The following is a 26,546-nucleotide window of genomic DNA, read 5'->3' as shown; positions in this document are numbered from 1 at the left end:
TATTTCTTACTCAAATTATTTTTATGGTTTCGAACATTGTACAGAGTGTATAGCCAACCTTTTTACTACTGCATTATTTTGTGTTTCAATAACCAAATACGAATACAGTCTCATCTGATCTAATATTTAAAGTATTAGAGCTTAGGAAACCTAAAACTTATTTTTCCTCCCTTTTGGATTCTAACCTCTAGAAAGAACACAAATATCACTCTTTAAGCTGAAGAGCAGAATTTCAGCTTGAGTAATGACACACTCACCCCCAAACCACCCCCATGCAGGAAGGATCTTCTGGGCCCAGCTGAAGTGGGACCTCTCTCCCTTCCCGCCTGCCCAGGGAGGATTTCCAGGGGGCTTGGTCTCTCTGGAAAGACAAGGGAAGTAAGAGAGAGCTCTGCCCTTTCTTCCTGGCCCAGAAGGCAGACAATAAGAATGGGAAAATGCCGATCCTGTCTCCAGAGTTTGAGCTAGTAATCCCAATACCTGGTCATCATGGAGATAAACGAGATCAGTCCGAATAGGGTTTCCCAGGTCCATGGCGAGAAGGGAAGAGAGAGGGTGAGAGAAAGACACAGAAGGAAAGGTGAGGAGGGAGGGAGAGTGAAAAGGGAGGAAGAAGCAGAGGAATGTGGTCGCAATACAGGAGACACATGCTCTACAAAGTATCTGCATTTGGAAACCACTCAGGGTGGGAGTTAGAAGCTGCGATGCTGAGTTACTAAAGACCTCCTGCAGGGACTTCTGTGGGGTGATGGGCGGGGACATAGCCATCGCCTGTCCATTTTAACAAGCATCCTGGGTCACCTCACTGTGCAGTGACGCTTGCATGCCATAACCGAAGAGATATTGGGAAATACTATGTAAAATTTAAAGAAGCACTCAAATTATTTTGAATGCTGACATGGAAGAGGAAGGAAATTTTAAACCTCTTTCCCTATTAAAGCAAATACAGTCAAAAAGTTTGCCGTTACACCTTTAGGAATATGGTGTTAACGAGTGTGAGACTGAAGTGGAAATTTTATATTTCATTACCCCAAGCTGTCTATTTCTCAGTTATTTAAGAAGTACTTGTTTGTCCCTATAAAAATATAAACTGGTAGGCAAAGTAGTAGTTTTCTTTGTCCCCTTCCATAGAAAAGTTTCAAAGATAAATTCAGTATTTATTTTTTCCTTAGCAGGCTTGAGCTCCAGCAAATAAGCATGTTGAATGCTTTAAAAAAAAAAACAAAACACAACCCACATTTATTTCCTCCAATCTTATCTTGCTGACCTTATAATTATATATGTATCTGTGCATATTTTTCATGATAAAGTTTCCAACTTCTGTTACAAAACATTGTATTTACTTTTCAGTCGTTAAGTGCTTGCCCGTGACGGACCCGGAGAACGGGAGAGTCGTCACTGCTGCGTTCAGACCCGACCAGGAGTACTCTTTCGGACAGGTGATAAAGTTCGAGTGTAATTCAGGCTTCAAGCTTGCTGGCCCTAAAGAAATACATTGCTCGGAAAATGGTGTTTGGAGTGAAGAAAAACCAGGCTGTGTGGGTAAGCTACACCTGCTGTTCATTTGATTATGTGAGTGATTTTGGGTTTTCTCATGAAAATATACATTTCAAAACACTGTGTCTCCCAACGAATCGAAACGATGCTGCTAATAAGTAACATGTATTGGACACTTTCTACTTCCCAGGCATTCCTATAAGTTCTTTCATGTCATTTCCCATTCAAAGCGACCTCCACGCCCCCGTGCCAGTTTCAGCTCTGTTTTATCATTGAGGGAACTGCGGCATAAGGAAGTTAAACCACACAGCCACGGCTACCCTGCATATATAGTCGAGCTGATGTCCAAACCCAGGTTATCTGATGCTGGCGTCTATGCTCCTGACCCTGATGAAGTTGTACTTGGCTCTCAGGGCTTAAAAGAGTGATAAGCTTTTCTGCTACAAGTTTTGATGTTGGCCTACAGAATTGCCTTTCCTTACACTGGAAAGCCAAAGATTTATTATTTATTTCCAATGATGCATCATGGTGACATTGTTTTGAAATAACCCTTTTAAGTGGCTACTTTGTATCTGGGCCGTGTGGCAGACACCGGCCAGCAGAGTCTGCATGTTGTGGACGAAGACGAGAACAAATGCACACAGACCACAGCCGTCCTGTGGAGGAAAAGGGGCGGTACGGTACTCTCTTAAGATGAGAGCCCCACAGCCGCTCCTCTCAAGGGGAGAGCGCCCGACCCATGCCAGGACAGCCTTTTGTTTTTCTCGGGTCTTGCCTCAGAGAAGCGTGTATTATCTATTACATAGAATACTGTTGTCTACATTTTAGGTACAACCAAGGAAATGAAAATAACAAACGCAGAAGGGAAAGGGGGCAAGCTGATTATGCTCCATCCTTGGAAAAATTCACACAGGCTTTGGAAATTACTTTGAAGACAGGCAACAAACATCTACTGTTTCAGACCCGGGGGAGGGAGTTGTAGCAAGAGCGAGCCCTAACCGTCGGAATGCATTTTCCAGGCCTGGTTCCCACAGGAAAACCCGGTTTGCGGGTCCGGCTCCTGCCCACCACCTCACTTCTGTCGGTTTTCCATACAGAGCTGAGTCACATTTGCCAGATTTAAAACAAACAACTTCCCTACAGGGCAGTGCCTGTTATAAATATTGTTGAACTGAATTGAATCCATTAAATTATATCTTTGCCTTTAAAATAGACTTCTAGAGTAAACTGTCAGACAAGAATTCTTTAAGGTACAGCACAGCGAATATAGCCGATAACTTGTCATATGTGTAGGGTGCCACGTGGGTGCTGGACTTACTGGGGTGAGCACTTTGCATTAGAGAAATGTCAAATCACTATGTTGTATGCATGAAACTGATCTAATATTGTATGTCGATTGCAATTGAAAAATTTCGTTATAAACTACTGACCAGAAGGATGATTTTGGCTTTCATAAAGAAACATTTTGGTCAATTTATTTGAAGTCCCATACTTTTGTTTTACCAGCATCTCTTTGGCAGGAATTTCTGCCATATTTATGTGCTAACATTATCTAAAATCTCCAAATGGTTTACACTTTCTTAGTCTAGTCTATCCCACAGTGAGACGCAGAGAAAAGCATGCCTCTTCTTAAAAACTTTTTCTAACACTAATTCTTCAAGTCAGAAATGATAAATATTTATATTCGGTGTAGCTGTATACTCTAGAGGTTTATTGATGGGGTGTACTTCTCACAAGTAAATTTCTGTGGTCAGTGGGCCCTCTTGGAGCGACTAATGCCTCAAGTAAGTCTCTAAGGGAGAACAGGAACTTGTTGATGAAGTTAAGGAGGGAAACCCATACCAGTCAAGAGAAGCTCATGCAGAAGAAGTGTCCAAATAGACCAGGCAGCACGGAGCTCCCCAGTCCCCACTGTCCTTAGGCCTGAGTGAAAAATGCAAGTAGGGAATGGTGCTGCGGGACTGAAGATGGGCCAGTACGAGGTTCTGAGTTGCTAAAGAATTCTACACTGTGCTGAAAAATTGGGCTTTTATTCAGACTGAATTGGGAATCATTGAAGGATTTTAAGTGAATCAATGAAGTGACAAGAAAAAAAAAGGTCATTACGTTACAAACAGGAAAAGCAGTTGGGAAGGTGAGAGAATAGAAACTGGGAAATTAGTTCTTGCGGCCATAATGCCAGGGGGAAAATGTTTGCAAGGAGGTGGATGGCAGAACCACCCAAGTGAAAGGTCAGTAACTTTTTGGAGCTATAGTGACAATGAGATCAATTAATTTATTTGTCAGAATCAATAGTTAATAGTTCTGTCAATAATTATTATCAGGAACTAGGAAGTATGTGATTTCGCAGGTTACTCAGTGACAATGCTCATCAGTAACCTCATAGCTACGTGCAATTTTATATCCATCAATTTTATATGATGAATGGGATTGCCACTGTTTATTTCAACAGAACCAACTTATCCTCAGACCAAATAAAATTAGCAACGTGATTGTAATCAGAATTTTAACTCCTTTCAGAAATGAACGTTAAGAGCAGCAGGTAAGTTCAGCAAGCATTCAGGTCAAAGCAGAACTTTTATTTGGTTGCCTGCTTTGCTCAAAGGAAACAGAATTTATGTCTTCATATTACTCTGTCTTAGACACAGCCCTTTAATATATCATAAACATTTTAGAATGTAATCCCTTCTATTTAGAAATTTCCTGCCAAAGACCAGAAATTCTGCACGGAGAACCTGCATCCCCAAAGATCTTGTACAAGGAAAATGAAAGACTTCAATACAAATGCTACCAGGGTTATAGCTACAGTGAAAGAGCGGAAGCTGTCTGCACCCAGTTCGGGTGGGTGCCGCGCCCCTCGTGCAAAGGTAACATCGTACTTCTGGCGGAATCCTCTGCCGTAGACTCTATGCATGGTTTTAACGACCTTCACTCTCTGTGCCTCAGCTAACTCTACATCACAAACACTCTTCATTTCCCTGCAGCGATGGAGAGACCTACCTGCTGATAATGAAGAACTCCCAAAGTACATATATTTGCCTTAAATCTTTAAGACGTTTGAAACTTGATAATAAAAGAAATTTTGAAGTAAAATATTATAGGATAAAACACTTGAATTTTTCTTTTATCAGGTCCTTGATTTGTATGTGTCAGGGGTTTTATTTGAGGGAAATTTATCAGAACTTCAGTCTCTGTCCCCAGTAAGGGACAGTCTCTGACAGCAAATCATTGACAAGAATAAGTAAAAGTACCAAGACCTGCTAATTAAAAACCACCCTTGACCCGAACTCTTCCACTCCCTGTGCAAACTGGATTTTCTACTGACTGGCAGCAGAGACTGCCAATATTGAATTATTGGTATTTCAAATCTTAATGACTGCTTCTAACAGCAGAAACACGCGGCCTCACACATTTGGACAGTCTCAAATATTAGCATTTTGGAGGGAGGCACCCACCCTGGCAATGTTTTGATAGCACCATTTATTTTAATGGAGATTATAAGAGTAGAGAATTAAAATTTTTCAAGGGATGTGTATGCCCACTGCTTGAAAGCAATCACCAAAAGTTTTTCTTTCCTTAATTCTCTCAACAAAATTCTCCCAGTATTATTTTGTGTTGCTCTTAGTGACACTTGTGATTTGTTTTTTAATAGTGCAGCTTTTGACTGCAAACCTGGGTGTTAAGCTTAGCTGCATCAGGAAGTGAAGACTAAGATATGCCCATCGGGCTGCAGTGGGAATGCAAAAACGTGAAGGACATAGCAGATTAAAGTGAGAGAAAATTACCATATTTAAGTTTCATTTGAGGTTAGTGTCAACATCAACACTGAAGACATATTTTTTACGTAGCACTTCTGTTTCGGTGGTCATATATGTCTTCTGTGATTTTTAATGTGATCATTGCTAATATATGTAAGTACCTCAACTAATTATGTTGTGTTAGCAGCAGGGACATAAAGCTTACTCTGGCAGAATGGAGTATAAATTTAGGTCCAACTGAGAGACTACTACAATTACTCTAGGAGCTGGAGGGACACAGCAGAAGTACGGCATGGAGAAGGGAGATATATAAGCAATATTTACACCCTCAGTGTCTACCTATTGGAGTGGACAGGAGGAAGAAAATGGGGGTACACTTCAGGCTTCTATCATGGGCTTCTGTGTCACAAATTAAAATACAGAAAGAAGAATGATGATTTTAGTTGGACATGTAGTAAGTTAAGTTGGATACACCTTTGGTTATACGCATGAACCCGTCTAGTGTGAAGCTGAAGTTGGACATGTGGATTAGAATCTCATGGAAGAAGTTGTTAGCATAAATGGTAGTAGCTTTTGATTGTAGAAGTGTCTTGAATCACACAGAGAATGTGAAGAGAAAGCCAACAAAGTCAAGGATAAATACTCAGGTAGAACCATGACTGTTCAGTCACACACGTCTATAGGGTCTTCAGGGAAGATGCCTCTGGGTCATGATAAGGACCAGTAGGGGGGACCCAGAGGAGACTCACTGAGGACAAGGGTGTGAAAGCAGGCATGGCAGGACTAAGCTTGGCTGAGTGAAGACATGGTAGGCTGTTGTGTTGGCAGCTCGGAGCGCAGGGAGGAAGGTGGAAGGAGAAGTGACCGGACAAGGCAGGGCCCAGAATTTAGTAGATCAGAGGAAGAGGAGCAGCTATAAGCAGACTAACTTAAGTAGACTAAATTAAACAAAATGGAATTGTTCGTGCCAGGATAACAAGAGGTAGGACGACATAAGAAAGCAAGGCACCGGAGACCTTCAAGAAGTCAGCGATGAGCTGCGTGAAGTTCTGCAAAGGGTTTTTATCTATTCAGTGCAACAAATAATTAAGGAGCCCACATTCTACACCAGCCCCTGCAATATGTGGAATACAAGAGTCGGCAGATCTGGGAAGCAGAAGCCTTTGGTGACTTCTGTCAGAGCAGGGTCAGCGCAGTGGAGACACCAGAAGCCAGAAGCCCATGAGTTACAAAACAAATGGGAGTTTGAACAAAGTGGAGACAGCAATTGTAAAAGGGCATTTGAAGGATCTTGGTTGTGAAGCAGAGGAGAAAACTCATACATTAGCTTAACTTGGGCAAAGGGCAGAAAGGAGGAGCTCAAAACTACAGAGGCTTGAGCATCCACGCAAGAGGAAGTGGTAGACAAAGTCAGAGAGGCAGGAGGGATAAACAATGGTGTGTGACCCATGGGGAAATAAAAGGTTTGAGAGGCTTGCTTGAATATAAAAATAGGAAAAGGCTTAAGTTCAAAACAGGTACAGCTAATTTAAAGAAATTTTCAGAATCTCTGGGGAACCTGCAGCTGGTAGTCTCAGTAGCTTTCTAGAAAGGCAAGCCTCACTATCCAGCAATGGAAGAGCAATGGTGTTAGGTGACTTGAGTAAAATGAGGAGACTATTGGTCATATACTGTGGGAAATAGAATCAGAAGTAACCTAGAGTCATATAACTGTATTCAGGCAATACCGAATGTCCACCGCAGGCTTTGAGTCCAAAATGAGACATGGCAGCAATATCAGTGGTAATACAACATTTCTACAACAGTTAAAAGGCATTGATTAATTGTCTTGATTTTGGTCATCATTCCTCAATGCGTATTTATATCAAGTCATCATGTTCTACACTTTAAATATGTATAATTATACTTGTCAATTATTCCTCCATAGAATTGGAAAAATAAATTAGTTAATTGAATTGAAACAAAGGCATAGCATTTTTATCACAAAAGGGATATTGCAAGTTGATCTATTGTAGCGATACAGCAAAGTTGATGAAAAGGACCGAGACAAGGAGCCTCATCAATTAGGGTAGACTAGGTCAAGGGGTATAAATCCCAAGTCTGATCCCACCTGTCCCCGTTTTATAAACCAAGTTTCCGTAGAACCCAGCCATGTACATCTGCTTATGGTAGTTTGTGGCAGCTTCTGCAGTACAAAGGCTGAGTGGACTGGCCAGCGGAGGACTTTTACCTGGCCTTTCATATCAAAGGTCTCCCAAACCCTGGACTAGTTACCCTATTACAGTAAGAAAACTATATTCCCAAATTTCATCAGCCTAACAAAGTAAACTTTATTTCTTCACCACCCTGACGTCCAAGGTAGGTCAGAAAGGGACTTCTCTCAGGCTATTAATTGTACGAATCTGAAGAGAGAGACACAGGCTTTCCTTGCCCTTCTGTAACTACTGCTGCTGCGAGGAAGAAAAGGTAAAAGTCCACACAGTGGCTTTTAAAACATCCTTCCTAAAAGGACACATATTCCTGCCACATTTATTTCACGGCTCCATTCAAGTCAAGGAAGAGACTCAGGACATTTGTGAACCGTTCTTATCAGAACTTCCGAAGCCAAGGAGTTGAGGGAAGAGGAAGGCGTAGGTGAGGTCGAGTACTATGAGTTCATGGCCATGCACAGGATGGCACCATGGACACGACAGCTTTGGAGAAAGAGGATCCAAGAGCACAGGGGGCACAAACACGTCAGGTGAGCAGGGTGAGGAGGGAGATGAGCGATGTGGGGAAGGTTGTGAGGCTGTGCTCACTTTAATGCCATTTTGCTCTCTGGTAAGGACAAAAAAATGACATTCGCTCTGTTCTCATGGACTTGACTCTTCTCCTGGGCAGCGATTTCTGCATTAGCCACACGTCCTTTTTCTTTTCAGAAGCAAACTGTGATCCTCCAACCATTGCCAACAGCCACTACATCCCTGACAGGACCTCATACAGACTCGGGCATGTAATCACATACCAGTGTAAAAATGGCTTCTATCATTCGACCCGAGGCAGCACGTCACAATGCACCACTACCGGCTGGGAACCTCCGCCCAGGTGCACCTGTAAGTTCCAACCAAGCACATCATGACCTGACCCTAATTCTGCAGTCACTTGTGCTGAACACCAACAAATGGGAGCCGAATGAGCCCCGTGTTTGCCTTACTGAGAGTGTAACGCAGGGGATGCAGAGGCATTCTTGGCTTTTCAGTGTAGCCACTCCAAATGAAGGTCAAAATGACATATTTCTTATTGAAAACCTTCTAATATTCGGCACTCAGTGTTAAATATGTGTGGGTATGAGGATGTGTTTGTGTCTCTAATATTCTAATATGTGAATTAAAACATTGGGTAAGAAGGCTACCATTCACCAGCTAGTATATTAGTTATTTGTTGCTGTGTAACAAATTTACCCCAAATATTACTGACTGAGAACAACCACCGTCTCCTGACTTGGGGTCACAGGGTCAGCACTGGGGACAGGCTCAGCCCCCTAGTCCACAGTCCCTCAATGGACATCACAGGGACACTGGCCCAGGCTGTGGGCTGAGGGCTGGGTGCAGCTGGGACCTGCTGCCCAGAGGGCACCTCCCCTGGCAATACAGGAGCCTCAGGGCCTGAACACCTGGGGTCTCCATAAGGGCCTGAGTGGCACTAATGTCCCCAGAGCAAGTGATCTGAGACACAAGGGGGACATCTCCGTGCCATCTATGATCTACTCACACTGTCCCCTCACCATTCATACCTTTAAGAAGAGGGTCCCCAAGTCCACCCACACTCAAGGGTGGGGACATCGGACTCCTTCTCTGAGGGAGGAGGGTTGAAGACACAGTTGATTTTCTGGCACCATCACCTGCCACAAAGTGCCACCCAGTTCAGCAGGACATTTATTTCTACAGAGGTTTCTTTGGCCCCTTTCCAAGTTCTTTCTGCCTCAACCTTCACGTTCCTCTTGCTCACATGTCATTTGCTGTAGAGGGTCCACGCTGCAGCTGGACACTCATGAGTGGACAATGAAGTGATGCTAATAGGAGGTCCGTGGCCTCAGGGTCAGCTCAGGACAAACGTCCATGTGAATGTGACAGTGTGATGCCCTTAGAGAGGATGCTGGCACCACTGTGACACGGACCTCAGAGAGCGTGACCACCACAAGGAGAGCGTCTGTGTGCTCACCTGGACGGAACTGACAGGCAGCACTCCACTGTGTCAGGTGTGGGACAGGTGGCTCTGTGTGCGCACATCCTGAATGATCGGAAACAAGTGTTACTTACATCATCTGAGCCTATAACCTTTCTTGTCCGAGAAACCCTAATGCAATGAGTACAATGATGTTACTAATAGAATTCATCAAGGAAACCAATTCTCTCTCATTAGATTCTGTTAAAGGAAACATTATTTAACCTGTTTTTTTGTTTGTTTTATTGCAAGTTAAGCCATGTGAATTTCCAGAAATAAAGCATGGGGACCTGTACAGGGAAGACAGATACAGACCATACTTTCCAGTTTCTGTGGGGCAATGGTATTACTATACCTGTGATGACAACTATGTGAGCCCTTCAAGAAGTAAAACTGATTATATCACTTGCACAACAGAGGGATGGTCGCCTAAAGTGCCGTGCATCCGTACGTAACCTCTTCCTCCTTGTGCGCATGGGGACACTTCAGAGAGGAGGGAGAATTACACCAGTGAGAACAGTGAAGCTGTGTGAGCAAAATAAGGCGGAGGGAGGAGTTCTGAGAGCAGAAAGGCCAGCGAGGTTGTTTGTTTTATGAGAGGTTCTTCATTAAATACGTGAGAGATAAAAGTAGACTCTGCAGGAATATTTATGTCATTTGTACATATTATAATAGTGAACTGCAGATAATTATATTTAATATTGTATTTTTAAAACACATTTGGTAGCAGCTTTGGTATGTCTTATTCTATATGTTATTTCTGGATGCTTATGCATTCTAATTTAAATATGAGGATAAATTTTAATTTTCTATTTTGACCACATTGTTGGGGTTTTCTCATTATCATTTTATCATTCTTAGGAAAATGTATTTTCGATTATTTGGAGAATGGATATTATCCGAGGTATGGACAAACCTATTTCCAGGGTCAGTCTACTAGAGCTGACTGCCATCCTGGTTACAGTCTCCAGAACCAGCAGACCACAATGACGTGTACAGAGAATGGCTGGTCCCCTCCTCCCAAATGCATCCCTGTCGGTAAGAAAACGGGTCTGAAATTCAGGCTGTGTGTGATCTTCTAAGACTTGCCTGTAGTTCCTATGGCAAAATGTTTATATCAGCTTCTTGTTTTGCCAAAGGACTTACTTGGTTTTATTTTTTCAATGTGTACAAGTGGAAACGCCAGTTCCTTGACATGTCAGCAGCATGATAAAGACGTCTATCAGTAGACATTAATCTCAGAAAAGCACACAAAGACCGCAGACAGGAGACATCTGACAATGGCGTGTGGAGAGCAGGAGGGCGTGTTACCTGTTCCTATGCTCCTCCCACAGTGAACACGGATTCCGGCCATCACTCCGGATGGGGCGTCTGTGGGAGAGTCAGAATCTAGCAGACAGGTTTCTCCCACCCCAGGGGCACAGTGATCCAAGACTGGGTGTGTGGAGGGGCCCAGGAGCAGCAGCTTCATCTCCCTGAGTTAGCTCCTCCCCAGTTGTGCACCTTATGGAGGTTTGGGTCCCGAGACCTTGAGTCTTACTGGTTTTATAATTTGCTTTTTTGTTCAGGTTTATTTAATCCACTCAAGGCTTGTTTCTAAACTAATAAGCTGGTTTGGCATCCTGCCCACTAGGACAGGTTATTCAGACTATGGATGAAGAAGGCCTCTTCTGGTCCCTCTACTAAATGAGTAGTGTTTAAAGATCTCCCTCCAATGACTGATCCAATGTGAATATCTCCCAATGTTTAGTGTGTGCTCTGGAATTCTTTGAATTTACTGTTTCCTGCTAGCTCTTCCTCAAGTGGTTATTCCCTGCCCATAGTGGTGGGGCTTTGCCCTGCTCTGCAGTGTGATATAGTCAGCCCTGCCGATTTGTAGAGCTGCCTCCTTCCATAGCTCTTCCCACGGGGGTTCTGGAGATTCCAAGTCTACCTGTTTGAGAACGCCGGGTTTTGTCCTTCTATTCCGCATGACAGACGTTTTTGCCTTGGGTGTTTTATTCCTTGTTGTAATCTGGAAAATAACCACCATATCAAGATAGTTATCATATTTGTCCCCTCACACAGGCACCATGGTTCTGCATGTGGTGAGAACACTTAAGCTCTTCCTTCTGGGCAATATTTAAAACGCGTCCTGGGAATGGACCCACGCAAGGAGCGCTCTGGCGTGCTGTCGCGTTCCACATGCAGTGGACAGACAACTTTCTAATAACTAATTTTTTTACATTCGTTTATTTTTGAACTTTATTGTTGACACTATTACAGATATCCCCTCCCCCACTTTGTCCACCTCCACCAGTCCCCTGCCCTCTGTCGCTGGACATTATAGTGGTTTCCTACAAGGCATGCAGAGTATTTTAAGTCATACTTAGTTCCATTTTTTTAAATATCGTGATTTAATATTTTTGGAAACTCATAGCTTATTTCTCTGACACCAGACCTTGGATGATCAGGATTTTCCAGCTTTTCATTTAAAATAGATGCTTTATTTTGTTGTTGTTGTTTTTGTTGTAATATTGTTTGAATCCTAATGAACACGTGTATGGACCCTATGCTTACCTTTCCCTCATTCTCTCTTCCCTTTAGTAACATGCTTAAAATCAGATATACCAATTGAGAATGGATTTATTTCTGAATCTGAACTCACATACCCCTTACATAAAGAAACTCAGTACAAGTGCAAACAAGGGTATGTAACAGAAGATGGTCAGACGTCAGGAACTGTCACGTGTCTGCAGCGTGGATGGTCCACTCACCCCAGGTGCATTAGTAAGTCATTCACGATGTTTGAGTTACTACCCCGCTGACTGGGGCACAAGCGGTTACTTTACCTGATTTCCTTTTCTTGGGCAGGCGGAAGCTGAGCTGGTTCAAATTGTAAAGATAAATAAAAGGTTTTTGAGAACACATACCTAAGTTTTTGCCTTTTAAAAGGAACTACTAGGAGGTAGATATAAGACCATCTTTCAGTTCAAGGTTTCCCACCGTAAAACTTCCTGTGACTGACAAACCCCTCTGTATTCTGGTGTCAACTCATTTATTCCTAGCTGAGACCTTGGCCTGGGCCTGCTTTCAGGTGATCAGACTTTAATTTCTGACCATTCATTCCTAGATGTAAAAGTTATGTGTTTCAGTGAAAATGTGTGTTCACAGTACATAATGGCAGAGTGATGTCACCTGTGCAGTTTACATGTTTGATACAGCAGAGCAGGCCCTCTTCTGAAAAAATGCACATGTTTTAGGGAATGTACATCAACATCTAGTCAGTGGAGATGAGGAAACGCTTGCTACTTCCTCATTTTATGTGATTTATCCCAAAGCCACGTAATGATATATTTCATTCTCATGAAGCAGATATTTAAAATATCCATTTTTATTATTTTCATTTTTTCAGTCTCTATACTTACAATGGGAACTAGTGAAAGAAAAAATGATGAAGGTTGCCTTTGTATCAAACCCATACTATATTAAATTATGATCCATTATCCATTACAACACTCCTATTAGGAAGGGAAAAATGTCTCTATTATTATTTTTATTATAGTTTTCTTTATTTTTTAAATCTCTAAAATGGCTAGCTACATAATATGTTATAAAATTTAAGGTAAGATATTTAAACCTGTATGAACATCACCCCAGGAAGGTGTTAGTAAAAAAGGAGACTATTTTTTTAGCAATTTAATTTCATATGCTAGTTATAAATGTAGAACTATCTCTATATTCAATCTTGATAAGTATAGAAGAATATCCAGTAATTAAGAGAATATTTGAGAAAAGCTAAATTAGCAAGTGAGTTTTTAAAATTAGTAAGTTTTAAAGTAGATTTCTATAGAATGTTGAAAAATCACTCTCACTGTTAGAAATTAATGTTTTCATTGAACCAGTTAACTTTTTTCTGGCACTGCTGTCAAATGCTGCTGAGTTTGGCGCCTACCTCCATTCACAAAATGCTACTCTGCTTTGCTAAACCCAGAGTCCAGCACATCTGCTGGGGCCTAGTTTACTGCTAGTGTGGAATGAATGTCTCACTGCAATGGAATGGAGAAAAACGTCCTTAAATTTTTTAGATGATTTAGGTGATGGTGAAACTGCTTTGCAGAAATACATGTTTTTGTTGAGTAACAATTTAGGACAATGAGTTACCGCTGGTATTCTGAGATGACTTGTACATGATGCATTTCCTTGGGATGGGACTTACTCCCTTAGAGTGTCTGTTAAATAATATTGGACATGAACTCTTCAATTCATTATGCATTAGAATCTTGTGACATGCCAGTGTTTGAGAATGCCAGAGCCAGAAGTGATGGCACGTGGTTTAAGGTCAATGACAGGTTGGACTATGAATGCCAGGATGGATACAAAAACGGAGACGGACACACCACAGGCTTCATAGTGTGTGGTGACAGTGGTTGGTCGGGTACACCCACCTGTCACGGTAAGTCGCTTTTTTCCAGGGTTATCATCATAAACAAAAGTTGTATAAAAGGCTTTATTTTTACCACATGTGGGTTGTGTGGAATAATTTGTAATGAACAGTGATTAAATCTAAGGTGTCTCCCTCTGATTGAAAGTAAACTGGGAGGGCAGGGTGTTTGGAAGTCTAAAGACAGTACCGTTCCCCCGCATTGCTGCGCCCTGTGGTCCACACGCATCACAGACCTGTGGTTACAGTGTAGCCGTGCGGCCACTCTTTCCTGGGATCCGAGGCAGATCTAGGTTCCATGAATCCAGAAGCTCTGATAGCTTTGAGGGCCATCTTTAAGGAAGAACACCCAATCAGGAATATGTGTTTCCAACGCCATCAGACATGACAGGACAGCGTGAAGGGACGGACGTGGAAGTGACAGAGACAGTGGTAGAAAGCACTGTGGCCAATATGGCTTTCTATTGGAAATTTGCAGGAACTGATGACTTTGAGAACACACTGGTCGGAACTCACCAGCACGGTGTAGGGCTCCCAAGGACAGAGCAAACAAATGGCAGCTTAGCATTCTTTTCACATAACTTTCCTGGGCCATGTGGCAGGGAGTGGCACACTGACTAGCTGCTATCGGAATTTATTTCAGATGTCCTGGAAGGTCTCCTTGTGGGAGAGAAGTTTCCAAGGAATGTTATCCTAAACCACTAAGCCAAACAGTGTTTACAGCAATCTTAACTAAACGTACACGTCAGAGTTCAGAATCCACCACATATCCAAGTCTCAATGCTAGGATCCAGAATCGTGACTTTTGAATGAATCTAAATGTCTGTAATTCAGGGTACTCCCATTCATTCTCCTCCCTAAATCACATTTCTTAAGTCATTCTATAAACATAACAGCTGGAAATAGCCAAGATCTTTTTTTTTTTTTTTTGCTCAACACAGCATTTTTTTACAATATGATGAGATAGAGAATTTATGCCAAATGAGCTCAAACTATGTAAATGAGCACGCACACTAATAAAAGACTTGTATGCAGAATATCAGAATAACATTTTATAAGAGTCCCAGTGCTTCCCATTCCAGTGTGATCTTCTCAATAAGCTGCAAAGCTCAACATCAAAGCAAAAGCCAAAACAAAAGCAAATTTTTGAAGGTTTTTTTGTGATATAACTTCTAAAAATCATTAAGTTATGTCTATCTTTATGCTTAAGTGTTAATACTTGACTTTTAAATAATATGAAATTTCTTTTTGGTATGATTGCAAATTTTAAATTCCACTTATTAATTTTCTATATTAATTAATGAGATAGAGCAATCAAATAAAATGTATTTTTATAATATTTAGCAATGTCATAAACTTCACAAATTAAAAAAATTTTAATGGATAATTTATACATTTCTAATTGGAATCAGAATAATAACAATTTATTAATAATCAATGTAAACTATACCTAAGTAAGAATATATAGTTTTATGTGATATAAATATTCAGGGCACGTAGAATATGTCTACCTGTGTGACCTTGAGAATGTTACTTCATCTTCTTTTATGTTTTGCTTTGATTACATTTCAGTTTGATTTATTAATTAAGCAACTTCTAATGTTCCTCTCACTGAAATATATCAGAAATGCCTCTCCGAATGTCCTGGTTTCCCATGTATATTAAACAAAAATCCCAGTTTTTATTTAAGCATGCAATTTAAATGTGTAGCATCACTGGGTTTTTTTGTGAGAGAATAGTTTTGTTTTGACAATACAAAAACAGTAATGTTAAATTTTATTAACATCAATGGTAAAATCAGGTCCGCTGTGAGGTAGTTGATCTTACAAATTTTCCGGACACATATATTGTTGTTCAGAGAGTCCCACATGGATTTGAAGGATGCGTAAGCCTAATAGATCAATGTTTTTCCAGGGAGAGGATTTGTTTGATGCCCCTCTGTATATGCAACACCCAGCAACTTATTTTTGCATGACGTATAACATTTACTTTGGCAATGATTAATTATATATGCTCATTAAAGTATTTTCAAATAATCATTAAATTGTTTTTACAGAAAAAGAATGCATTGTTCCTGACATAGAACAAAACATATTTGTTCAGCCCCAGAAAGAGAAATATTTAATTGGAGACGTGTTGAAATTCTCGTGCAGACACAGACTGAAACTTGTTGGGCCAGATTCAATTCAGTGTTACAACTTTGGGTGGTCGCCAGATCCGCCAGTGTGTAAAGGTGAATGTTTTATCTGACAGTTGCTCCCACAAGAATTACAATTTTGGTTACCACATTGTGTTTATCAGTTTTCTGTTGGTTTCCAGTGTGTCTCTAATCTAGGGCATTAAGCCAGAGACTTACTTCAGAAAACCATACTCCGGCAGCACATGCCTCAGATGTCCTTGCTTAAGAAGTTCACCCTCACTGCTGTCTGATGCTGGAGCCACTTCTCTTTAGTCCCATTTTTGCATCTCATTCTATCAGCATGGGCTTCACTTCAAATACCACTGAGAGTGTCTAAACAACATTTAAGCATCTTAGAGTCAATTCAATCATAGATATGACTTACAATTGGCTGATCAAATGCTTGGCTCCAATGATGGTATTTTTTCAAAAAGTCTTGGCCCTGGCCAGGTAGCTCATTTGGTTAGAGCATCATGCCAATGCTCCAAGGTTGCAGGTTCTATCTCAGGTCAGGGCACATTCAAGAAGCAACCAATGAATGCATCAATGAATGGAACAACGAATCCCCATTTCTCTCCCTCTCCCTCCTCTCCCTCCCTCCCTTCCTCTCTCTCTCTCAGCTCAATAAATAAAAAATACTTAACATAAAAGTCTTGATGAGATGTTTCTAAGGAAAATGAACATCATTATCAGTTCCACAGGCATATTTGTTCATGAGTTTGCATATATTCCTAGACTGTCTAGAGTACAGAACATGTTTCCTGGGCTTAAATGTACTTCCAGTTTGCTGAATCGGCATAAGTAACAACAGAACTGGGAGATCTGAATCCAGTGTAAACACCACTCTTTTTCCTTTGTTGAAGACCGCTATACTAACTTAGATAATAAGTAAGAAACTTAAGAAAAATTTTACTGGATTTTAACTTGTAAAATAGACTATTGAACCACTAAGTATACTGTGTTTCTACCATAGAGGAAGTAAAATCATGTGGTCTACACCCTCAACTCCCCAATGGGAAAGCTACAAACACACCAAAAGAAGAATATGAACATGGTGAAGTTGTGGAGTACGTTTGCGACCCCAGGTTTCTGTTGAAGGGTTCTAAGAAAATTCAGTGCGTTGATGGGGAATGGACAATCTTGCCCCTGTGTATTGGTAACGTATAAAAATTTTAATACTTAGACTTAAGTCAGTAGTGTGTATTTATATTCACAGTAACATGTAATTTATATTTTATTTTTCTGTCTGTTCACGGGAGCTTTATTTTTTTAATTTTTTAATTGTTGTTCAGTTACAGTTGTCCCCATTTCCCCCATTTCTTTCCCCTGGCCTAGTGACCCTCCACCTCCCACATTCAGTCCTCCCCTCCCCGTCCGTTGTCTTTGGCCATGAGTCCTTTCTGAATGTCCCTTGACTTGACCCTTCCCTTCCTCTCCCCATTGTGTCCCCCTCCTCCCTCCCCTCTGGTTACTTTCAGTTTGTTCTTTATTAGCGTATGCTTGTGACATTTTCACAGAGGAGAACAGCACATGTGAAGATACACCTGACGTCGCTCACGGCTCTGTCCTTTCCCACGCCCGCCCCTATCACCATGGAGAATCCGTGGAGTTCAGCTGCAGTGAAGGGTTCACAATAGTTGGGCCCACATCCGTTACCTGTGTTAAGGGAAAGTGGACCCAAGCACCTGAGTGCATTGGTGAGCATGCCCGTCGAAAATGACCCTTTGATACAATTTAGTATTTTTATTGTAAAGCCCTTGCCACCATGTTTTTGAAATTTGGCAATATTCTCGAAAATGTCAGGTCATAAGTGATAATGAATCCGAAGATTTGTTGTTTGTAGGTCAATAGTGTCTACGGGGGAAAAATAGAAGTAGTGATAGAATTTTATGAATCTGTTCTGATGTTAACATTATTTATAAGTATGAAGCTAAATTTTACTTGTACATAGATGTGTGATTAAAATTTTCACCTTCGTGTTGATTTTGTACCTCCCTATAGTCTAGCTTCTTGTTCTTCTCAAGATGCTTATTTTTGTCCTAATAAAGCAATTCTTTCGGAAACCAGTCATTATAGGACTTAGGATAACAACCACACACACCCTTTCCACTGCAAATCTTCCCTCACTTACCATCCCTTGAAGGTGAATATTGTTTTTTTTCCCTTTCAACACTCTGGACAAGTCCTGGAAAAATAAGACTAATTCTCAAGAATCTAGTGTGTTTTAAACTAGTCCCCTTTATTTTTTGCAGGGTTTCATTCCAAAATCCTTACTATTTTTTGGCCAGTTACTTGAATTTTCTTTGTTCTGTTCATCCTCACTTGACTTCATTACCAAATTCTTAACAAATACTACCCGAGACCTACACTGACATCGAGTTCAAAACAGGATTTGCCATATGCATTAAATTTTTGAAATACATAGTTGTATAACAACCTTAATAATCTATAGAGAACATACTGAGCCAGCAAAAATGGATTACTATAGCATTATAATATTACTGGATTATAGGATGATCTGGTGTATAAAACAGCTTCTCAAAGATTCTAAAGTCTGTATGCAAAATAGGTTATGACTTAACCACCTAACTTGTTATTCTTAATTTGGGGATCATACACAAGATGTGCTTCAATATTCACATTCTATACGCTACACCTGAGATCAACTTTTCTTGTTATTTTTACCTTAACTTTATTGAAACAATATAATTAAACTAGCAACTTCATATATTCTATTTGCACAGATCATTGTTTTCTTCTAATGTTTTAAGATTGTGGTTAAAAATAACACAGAAATGTTTGAGATCAAGAAAAGAATGGATGTGAACATTTGCACAGATTTCAAAAGGGACCCAATTTAGTCACGTGATGACTCTTCTCCATGTGGATAAAGCAAAAAGTTCACCTCTATGTTCTTGCAATTCCCAAAGTGCAAAATGTCTGAATGATGGTTATTGTCTCTGAAATATCAGCACTGGACATAGGACTATGTTCCTACCTAATAGCCCACCTCGTGCAACATGATCAGGAATAACTTTGCTGGTAGAATTTATAGACCTAAGTTCCAATTTCATTATACTCTGGACTCCATAGCTATGTTTTGCATTAGTTGCTTAGATTCTCATAATTAGTGTTTTCAAGGTTATGTCTTCATTTTACAGAAACAGGTGACCTTAAGACATGTGAATTACCAAGATCAAATGAATATGAGCCATCCCAGTCAGAGAAGGTTCACTATAACCATAATGAACAAGTGAATTACACGTGCCGAAGAAGGCCAGGACAGAAGTACTCTGTCTGCGTCAATGGAAGATGGGATCCCGAAGTGAACTGTGGAGGTGAGCTCTTTCTTGATTATAAGCTTTTCAAATGTCATCCTATTTCTTCCTGCTTTGTAAAAGGAGCCTCCCTGTGTCTTAAAAATTTTTATTATTTCTTATTACAAATAATTCCCAGCTGGAAGGTGATTTTATAAAATACCAGAACACTATTTGAAAATATTAATTGTGTCACGTGCATTCTACAGCTACATAACAAACCACTCAGGAACTGGTGACTTTAACTTTGGGGAGCAGGTCTGCTCATTGCTACTGGAATACCATTGCTACTAAGTGTTTTATGGTACGGATTCGTTCATGCTTATGCCTCTAACTCATGTATCTATCTTCGTATCTAGGGATGTATATACCCTTCTATGTATATATCCCTCTGTCTCTGTAGGTATCTACCCACTGAGTCACCTATCGTTTTTTCTCCATATCTGTCTTAGAAACAGTCTCATTGCCACCACCAGTTCCAACAGCACAGCATTCATTCCGATCCCCCACTTTTCACGTCTGTATTGCTCTTCTCCAACAGTAGGGCGCCTGGACTCACTGTCCTCAGTTAACTCTAGTTGGTGGTGATATGTTCTCCTTTCCTTACTTTCATGTACTTGATTTGCTGATATATTTTTAAGAATTTTGTCATGAACCTTCACAGAGGATATTAGATTACAGTTGCTTTCCTGGAACCTGTCTGCCTGGTGTTCTTACCAAGGTTATCGTGGCCTCAGAAACCCAATAGAAAAGTTTTCTTTGCTCCTCTGTTTTCAGAAAATACATGTATAATGTTATTACACATAGTGTTATTATATTATTTTTTTTCTTTAAATGACTGACAGAATTCACCTGTGAAATGATCTGATATATAGTTTAGTTTCTTTTTTCTTTTAAAAATGTTTTGCTGATTAACTTAATTTCCTTAACAGAGAGTGGGCTATTTAACTTAGGCAAGCTGGGAAACAGAAACTGCAGGAAAGTTTTAAACTTTTAACAATACGTAAATCACTAGTCAACATATCTAATGTGTATCTCAGCCAAGAGTCTGTATCAAATTAGTTGATCTTTAACTAAAGGTAATTCTTCCCTATGGCTTTTCAGCTTCTATCGGTGAAACATCTTGTGAGGGTTTTCATCGGCTCCCAATCCGTTTGATCACGGTAGCCATAAAAAAGATTCTGACATCAGTCTTGACTTATCGACTGTTATTGAATGAATCAGTCAGTTAGGATGTTTGAGTCGTTAGAAATCATTAAAACAGGTTTTCCCTAATTACCCAAGCTTGATCACAGACAGAATAAGAGAAAGACTCTACAAAGAAAGGCCATGAGAATGTAAACCCAATGTGGCATATTCGAGTGTAAGCAAGAAGAAAAGTATAACAAACGTAAACCTAGAACGTGTCATTATAATTTGATGTTTTCAGATGCATTATCACTGACAGTTTTATTTACTGAGTTATCCTTTGAATATGTTTAACTTGTGAGTTTCCTTAAGAAATCTGATTTTAATATTTTTAGAAATACCAAGATGCCCACCTCCACCTCAGATTCCCAGATCTCAGAATATGACGACCACAGTGAATTATCAGGAAGGAGAAACGATCTCTATTCTCTGTCAAAACAATTCTCTGAGTCTGGAAGCAGAAGACCTCGTGTGCCAGGGTGGGATCTGGAAGTCGGTCCCACGCTGCATTGGTCAGTACTGTGTCACTTGTGTTATACCTGTCAAACGAGGGTTAGACTCCCCTGTGCTTTGTGGAAAGGGACAGATGAAGCCCTTTCTCCATATCTGTTCCACTTCACCTCGAATCCCCACATCACAGTCTCGGTACAGAAGTCCATCAGCATTATTCCCCTTGTGTTGTGACGTGAGCACAGACAGAAGCCCTGGGCTGCAGCAGAAACAGCAGCCGCCATTGCTCTGGACTCATGATTCACTCCTCAGGATGTGCAGGAGGGGAATGAAGGGGCCTGGGGAATGAGTGGGTAGTAGCTCTGATTTTATGGAGAGCTATATCTCTGCCAGTTTCCGATATTGTTAGTTGTTAAATAGTTCCATTAGTTCAAATCACTCTTATTTTAATACCCCAAGCGTGTTTGATTTTATTTTTCCTTGTAAATATGATCTTTGCGCCTGACCTTGGACCTCTGTTCTTCATTGTAGAGAAAACACCATGTCCTCAGCCACCTTATATAGAACATGGAACCGTAAATTCCTCCAGATCAGAAGAAGAAGGAGAAGAAACACTGGAGCCCAAGCTATATCCACATGGCACTAAATTAGGTTATGCTTGTGAAGACGGTTTCAGGATAACTGGGAGACATAAGATAACATGCCGCCTGGGGAAATGGACTTCCTCGCCTCAGTGTGTAGGTGAGGACAGCGTGCAAACTAAAATTCTGTTTTGGGTACAATTCACTAAAATAAGCAATCACCATCAAAGGCATGAGACATACTTCTTTAGATTTTATAAGCATGCAAATCTATTTATATGTTTATGAAGCATTTTTTCTTAACATATTTTAACAAACAATTTTCCTATAAACAAACAAATCCTATGTTTGTTAAAGTCATGGGTTTATTATGAAATCACTTTAGTTTTTCTTTCTTTCCATTTATCTTTATTGTTGACACTATTACCAATGTCCCCATTTCCACCTCTCTGCGCCTTTCCCCAGCCTCCACCCCCGCCCACCTCTGGCCATCACCACACTGTCTTCTGTGCCCACGGGCTCTGCATGTGTGTCCCTTAGCATTTCTTCACCTTCGTTCACCCAGTCCCTCTCTCCCCCAGTCCCTCTGGCAGCTGCTAGTCTGTCCCATGCGTCCACACCTCTGCTCCATTTTGTTCCCCAGTTCATTCTGTTCACTGGATTCCACGTCTAAGTGTGATCAGAGGGTATGTCTTTCTCTGACTGGCTTGGTTCACTTAGCATAATATTCTCCAGGTCCATCCATGCTGTCAGAAAAGGTACGATTTCCTTCTTTTTCACAGCCCCGTAGCAGCCTCTGTGGAAAACAGTATGGAGCTCCCTCCAAAGTTAAAAACGGAACTGCCTTCTCACCCAGCGATCCCACTCCTGGGAATGTACCCTAAGCGTCCTGAAACACCAATTTGAAAGAATCTGTGCACCCATATTTCATAGCAGCATTGTTTAAAAAAGTCAGGACCCGCAAACCATCCAAGGGCCCATCAGTCCATAAGCGGACAAAAAAATGTGGTGCATGAAATCACTTTTAATTACATCATTTTCCCTACCGAACTAGATGCGTAGTGAAATTAAACCTAACTATTCATATAGGTACAGCTTTTCATATTTCTAAATATTTGTACATTGTAGTGAAGACTTTGCCGCCAGGTTTTTAAAATTTTTATGTTCTCCCTACACCATCCTTTCTGATCTCTTACGACAGATGAGAATTTTCTTAACATGATTCTTGATGTGTTTTCTTTTTCTTACTCGTGACTGCTTAGAGAAGCATCGATAGTCCCATTCCTGAATATATTGACTTTTTCTTTTTTATCAATGCATACCACAATGGTGGTTTTAGCAAGCATTTAGGCACCTTTTCTCTGATGTATTATTATTCGCGCCTGTGTGATCAAATAAAAGTACTATCTGTGACAACCGGTACATGAAATAAATTTCAGAGTTAGTGAAATATGCAGTCATTCTTAATTCTTTTCTTTCAGGACTTCCTTGTGGACCACCGCCTGCAATTTCCAATGGCGCTGCATCTAACAGGAAAAACAGATATGAGTATGGAGAAGAATTTACGTACAGCTGTGCCCAAGGATTTATGATTCACGGACCTGCATCTGTAACGTGTTCAGGAGGAAAATGGAGCCCTCAACCCGAATGCATAAGTATGGTGTATTTAATTTTATTCTCGTGCTGGTCAATATCTGTAGCTTAGAGCATGAATGATATAAATTTAAAACCGCAGATGTTCTGGAATTTCACAAGGTATCTCTGGAAGGTTCTGGATTCTGGTAGAGAATTCATAGGCCTAGAGGCACAGGTTGGCAACAGGAGCCCGACTGGTTTACTTGAGGTCCCCAGTCCCCCTACCCCGTGCCCTATGAGAGCTCAGACTTCTCAACTCTGTGGGCTGCAGCTGGCCACTGCTCACCAGTCTCATCGTGATTCAGCTCGTGTTACTTTACCAGTTACCTACTCTAGACATTTATGTCTTCTTCTGATGCTTCAAGTAATTCTGGGAAATGGACGTGGACAGAAGAGAAGGGTAGAAATATGGATATAAGGTAGATGACCTCTGTGGACAAGCAAGAAGCTGAATGTGAGAAATCTGGTCCTGATCTCATCAGGCTTTCTGAACCTTCGCTCCCATATAATACTTTCTTTTAAACTAATTTATTTATTTTTAATTGTTTTTCATGTACAGTTGTCTCCATTTTCCTCCCACCACTCCTCCCCACCCCACCCATCCCTGCCTCCCACCCTCGATCCTACCCCCTTGGGCTTTGTCCCTGTGTCCTTTATACATTTTCCTTGATGACTGCCTCCCATTTTCCCATTATCCCTCTCCACCCTCCCCTCTGGTTACTGTCAGATTATTCTTAATTTCAATGTCTCTGGTTATATTTTTCTTGCTTGTTTGTTTTGTTGATTGGGTTCCACTTATAGGTGAGATCATATGGTATTTGTCTTTCACCACCTGGCTTATTTCACTTAGCATAGTGCTCTCCAGTTCCCGCCATGCTGTCGAGTAGGGTAGGAGCTCCTTCTTTCTCTCTCTTCATAGCCATATTAGACTTCTGATAGATGTAGAATCATTCAATGCGATCAAGTCAAGACCGCTAACATATTTTCAAGTTATAAGAAAAATATTGTACAGTATGCATTGGTTTTCTATGTACCTGTTATCCTAGAGTAAAATTATTGGCAAATACATATTTTTAAGGATTTACTGAAGAAGTATTCTGTTTTTTTCCTTTCAGAAACGACTTGTCCTTCCCCACCCAGCTTTGATAATGCCACACCTATAAATATAAACAAGAACAAGAAATTCTATCAGCCAGGAGAGGAAGTAGCTTATAAGTGTCGACAACACTACAGAATGGATGGATCCAATGTTGTCCGCTGTATGACTGGCAGGTGGATAGGGACGCCCACATGCAGAGGTGTTTTGATAAACTTTTACATTTATTTTTTAAAGTGTCTTAAATAATATAATACAGCATTGCTTCCAGCATGATGAAGAGATGAACACAGGCTATGTCTTAGCCAGATCAAGGGAGTTCGTGCCTTAACACAGAGCAATGGAAGGGGCAGTGATGCTTGACCCGAGAGCCCATTACTCTCACTGCTGGGCCCTGAAACAGCAGCATCAGCATCTTCTGGGAAATTGGAGGAAATGCAAATGCACAGGCTCACTCAGAGCAGCATCAAAAGCTCTGGGTCGTGACCTAAAAGTCGTTTTTTTAAAAAAAAATTTCATTGTTATTCAATTACAGTTTTCTGCATTTTCTCCCCATCCCTCCACTCCACCCCATCTGAACCAACCTGAAACTCCTTTAACAGGAATTCCCAGCAGCTTCCACCTCGGCCTATCACTACTTTCCATCCCGCTGAAGCTCATAGCCCATGGCAGTGTCCATACGCATTTGCCCCCTAAGATTATTAGAGAACTTGTATAAAATTATAAATTCAGTGTCCTCTTATTTTCCTCAGCCTCTGCTTGGATCTTTTGTGAGATCACCCTCTTCCTTCAACTATGCGGTATTCCTCAAAGCGTTTAATTCTTGACTTACTCCATAAAGAAATGGCTACTGTACTTATTAGCTCAAGAGCCTAAAATCACAATGAATAGACATGATGATTTCAACCCAAATCTGATGCCAAATAATCTGTTATTCTGTGTTTTTAGGGTTTATCAGTTCATCTTGAATTTGTATAATTTATATTTCTTTTCCTAAACTCAATAGGAAATTTCCAAAAAGCCATCATTTACATTGGCTATAAATATCTATTCATCTGAGAGGATGGGAAAGAAATTTAAGATGTAGGAGCTTAAAAAAAAACCCTGCAATGTTACCTTTTTTCAATCATACATGTAAATTTATGAAAATCTTCAGTCTTCATGACAGATGAATATGGATTTGAGTCCTCCAGAAATATAAGGGAATCCCATTGGTTGATTTGAGTTCTAAACATTCACTGCGTTAGATACACATTGTTCTTGTTTCCTTTAGATAACTCCTGTGGGAGCCCCCCCATAGTGGAGAATGCCACTATACGGAACAAGATGACTCGGTACCTGTCTGGTGACACAGTGCGTTATGAATGCGTGAAATCTTTGGACCTATTTGGGGAAGTGGAGGTGACCTGTTTGAATGGGAACTGGACGAATCCACCTCAGTGCAAAGGTAGAGTATCTTCTCCCCCCCACCCCCGTGTCAGAGGATGTATTAGGGACGAACTGAGCTGGTATCATGGATGCATAATGAAGTAGTTCCTATGGAACAAATAAGTTCATGCCAATAAAATGGTGGTGCTTAAAGTCCAGTTCTGTTCGTGGACTGAGTAAGTACTGTGGTATATTTACCCCAGGAAAGATTTGGCCGCATTACAGGAAGAGATGTTCTGTGTTGGGGATTCCAGAATGAGGTTGAGAGTGCATGGTCCTCCATGGGGCCTTTCAGCCCAGCTGCCCCTCCGGCTTCTCAGCCACCGTCCATGGCGGGGGTCAAGGCTGTCCGTATCTCCTCTCTGCTCACCCGTCTGTGCGGCTGCTTCTGTACACCCTGGGTTTCAGACTTTTGTTCAGCCGTCCTTCATGTGGTTTTTCGGGTTGCTTACTCTCTTATTTAGCTCGAAATCCAGTTTGGCAACAGGAAGAGATGAGGGTAGCCCCCACCTACTCTGGGGCCACCTTAAATCAAAGACTATCCTTTTGTAGAGTCCAAAGGAAAATGTGGGCCCCCTCCAACCATCGACAATGGGGACATCACCACATTCCCATCACTGGTCTACGCTCCGGACTCATCGGTGGAGTATCGATGCCAGTCCTACTATGAACTTCAGGGGAACAGGATAATAACATGTCGTGACGGAAAGTGGTCAGAACCACCCAAATGCTTAGGTAAGTGCGTCACTGGTCCCATGGGTCCTGGGAAATCTGTGTAAAGAGTGTACTGT

At 41.0% G+C, this 26,546-nt stretch overlaps 1 protein-coding gene across 7 annotated transcripts in view; it reads left to right on the top strand.

Annotated features, from left to right (window-relative positions):
- The window catches only part of LOC112318788 (complement factor H), a 91,798-nt gene that overhangs the window by 12,111 nt on the left and 53,141 nt on the right, over positions 1–26,546 (top strand). For 4 of the 7 annotated variants that reach the window (XM_053913430.2, XM_053913431.2, XM_053913427.2 and 1 more), the window contains exons 5-9: positions 1,351–1,542; positions 4,194–4,364; positions 8,174–8,347; positions 9,711–9,905; positions 10,320–10,496. In XM_053913430.2, coding sequence (XP_053769405.1) covers positions 1,351–1,542; positions 4,194–4,364; positions 8,174–8,347; positions 9,711–9,905; positions 10,320–10,496 — 909 coding nt within the window. Of the gene's footprint in view, positions 1–1,350; positions 1,543–4,193; positions 4,365–8,173; positions 8,348–9,710; positions 9,906–10,319; positions 10,497–12,044; positions 12,228–13,716; positions 13,894–15,937; positions 16,115–17,033; positions 17,217–17,577; positions 17,758–19,221; positions 19,399–20,900; positions 21,078–21,546; positions 21,757–23,077; positions 23,252–24,346; positions 24,530–25,600; positions 25,775–26,307; positions 26,499–26,546 lie in introns of all 7 variants that reach the window. The other 3 variants (XM_053913435.2, XM_053913426.2, XM_053913428.2) reach the window with 3 other exon arrangements.

This window comes from Desmodus rotundus, chromosome 10 (assembly GCF_022682495.2).
Source record: "Desmodus rotundus isolate HL8 chromosome 10, HLdesRot8A.1, whole genome shotgun sequence".
NCBI classification, from domain to species: Eukaryota; Metazoa; Chordata; class Mammalia; order Chiroptera; family Phyllostomidae; genus Desmodus; species Desmodus rotundus.
Note: the sequence above shows the minus strand (reverse complement) of the source record. Positions and strands in the feature narration are given on the sequence as shown.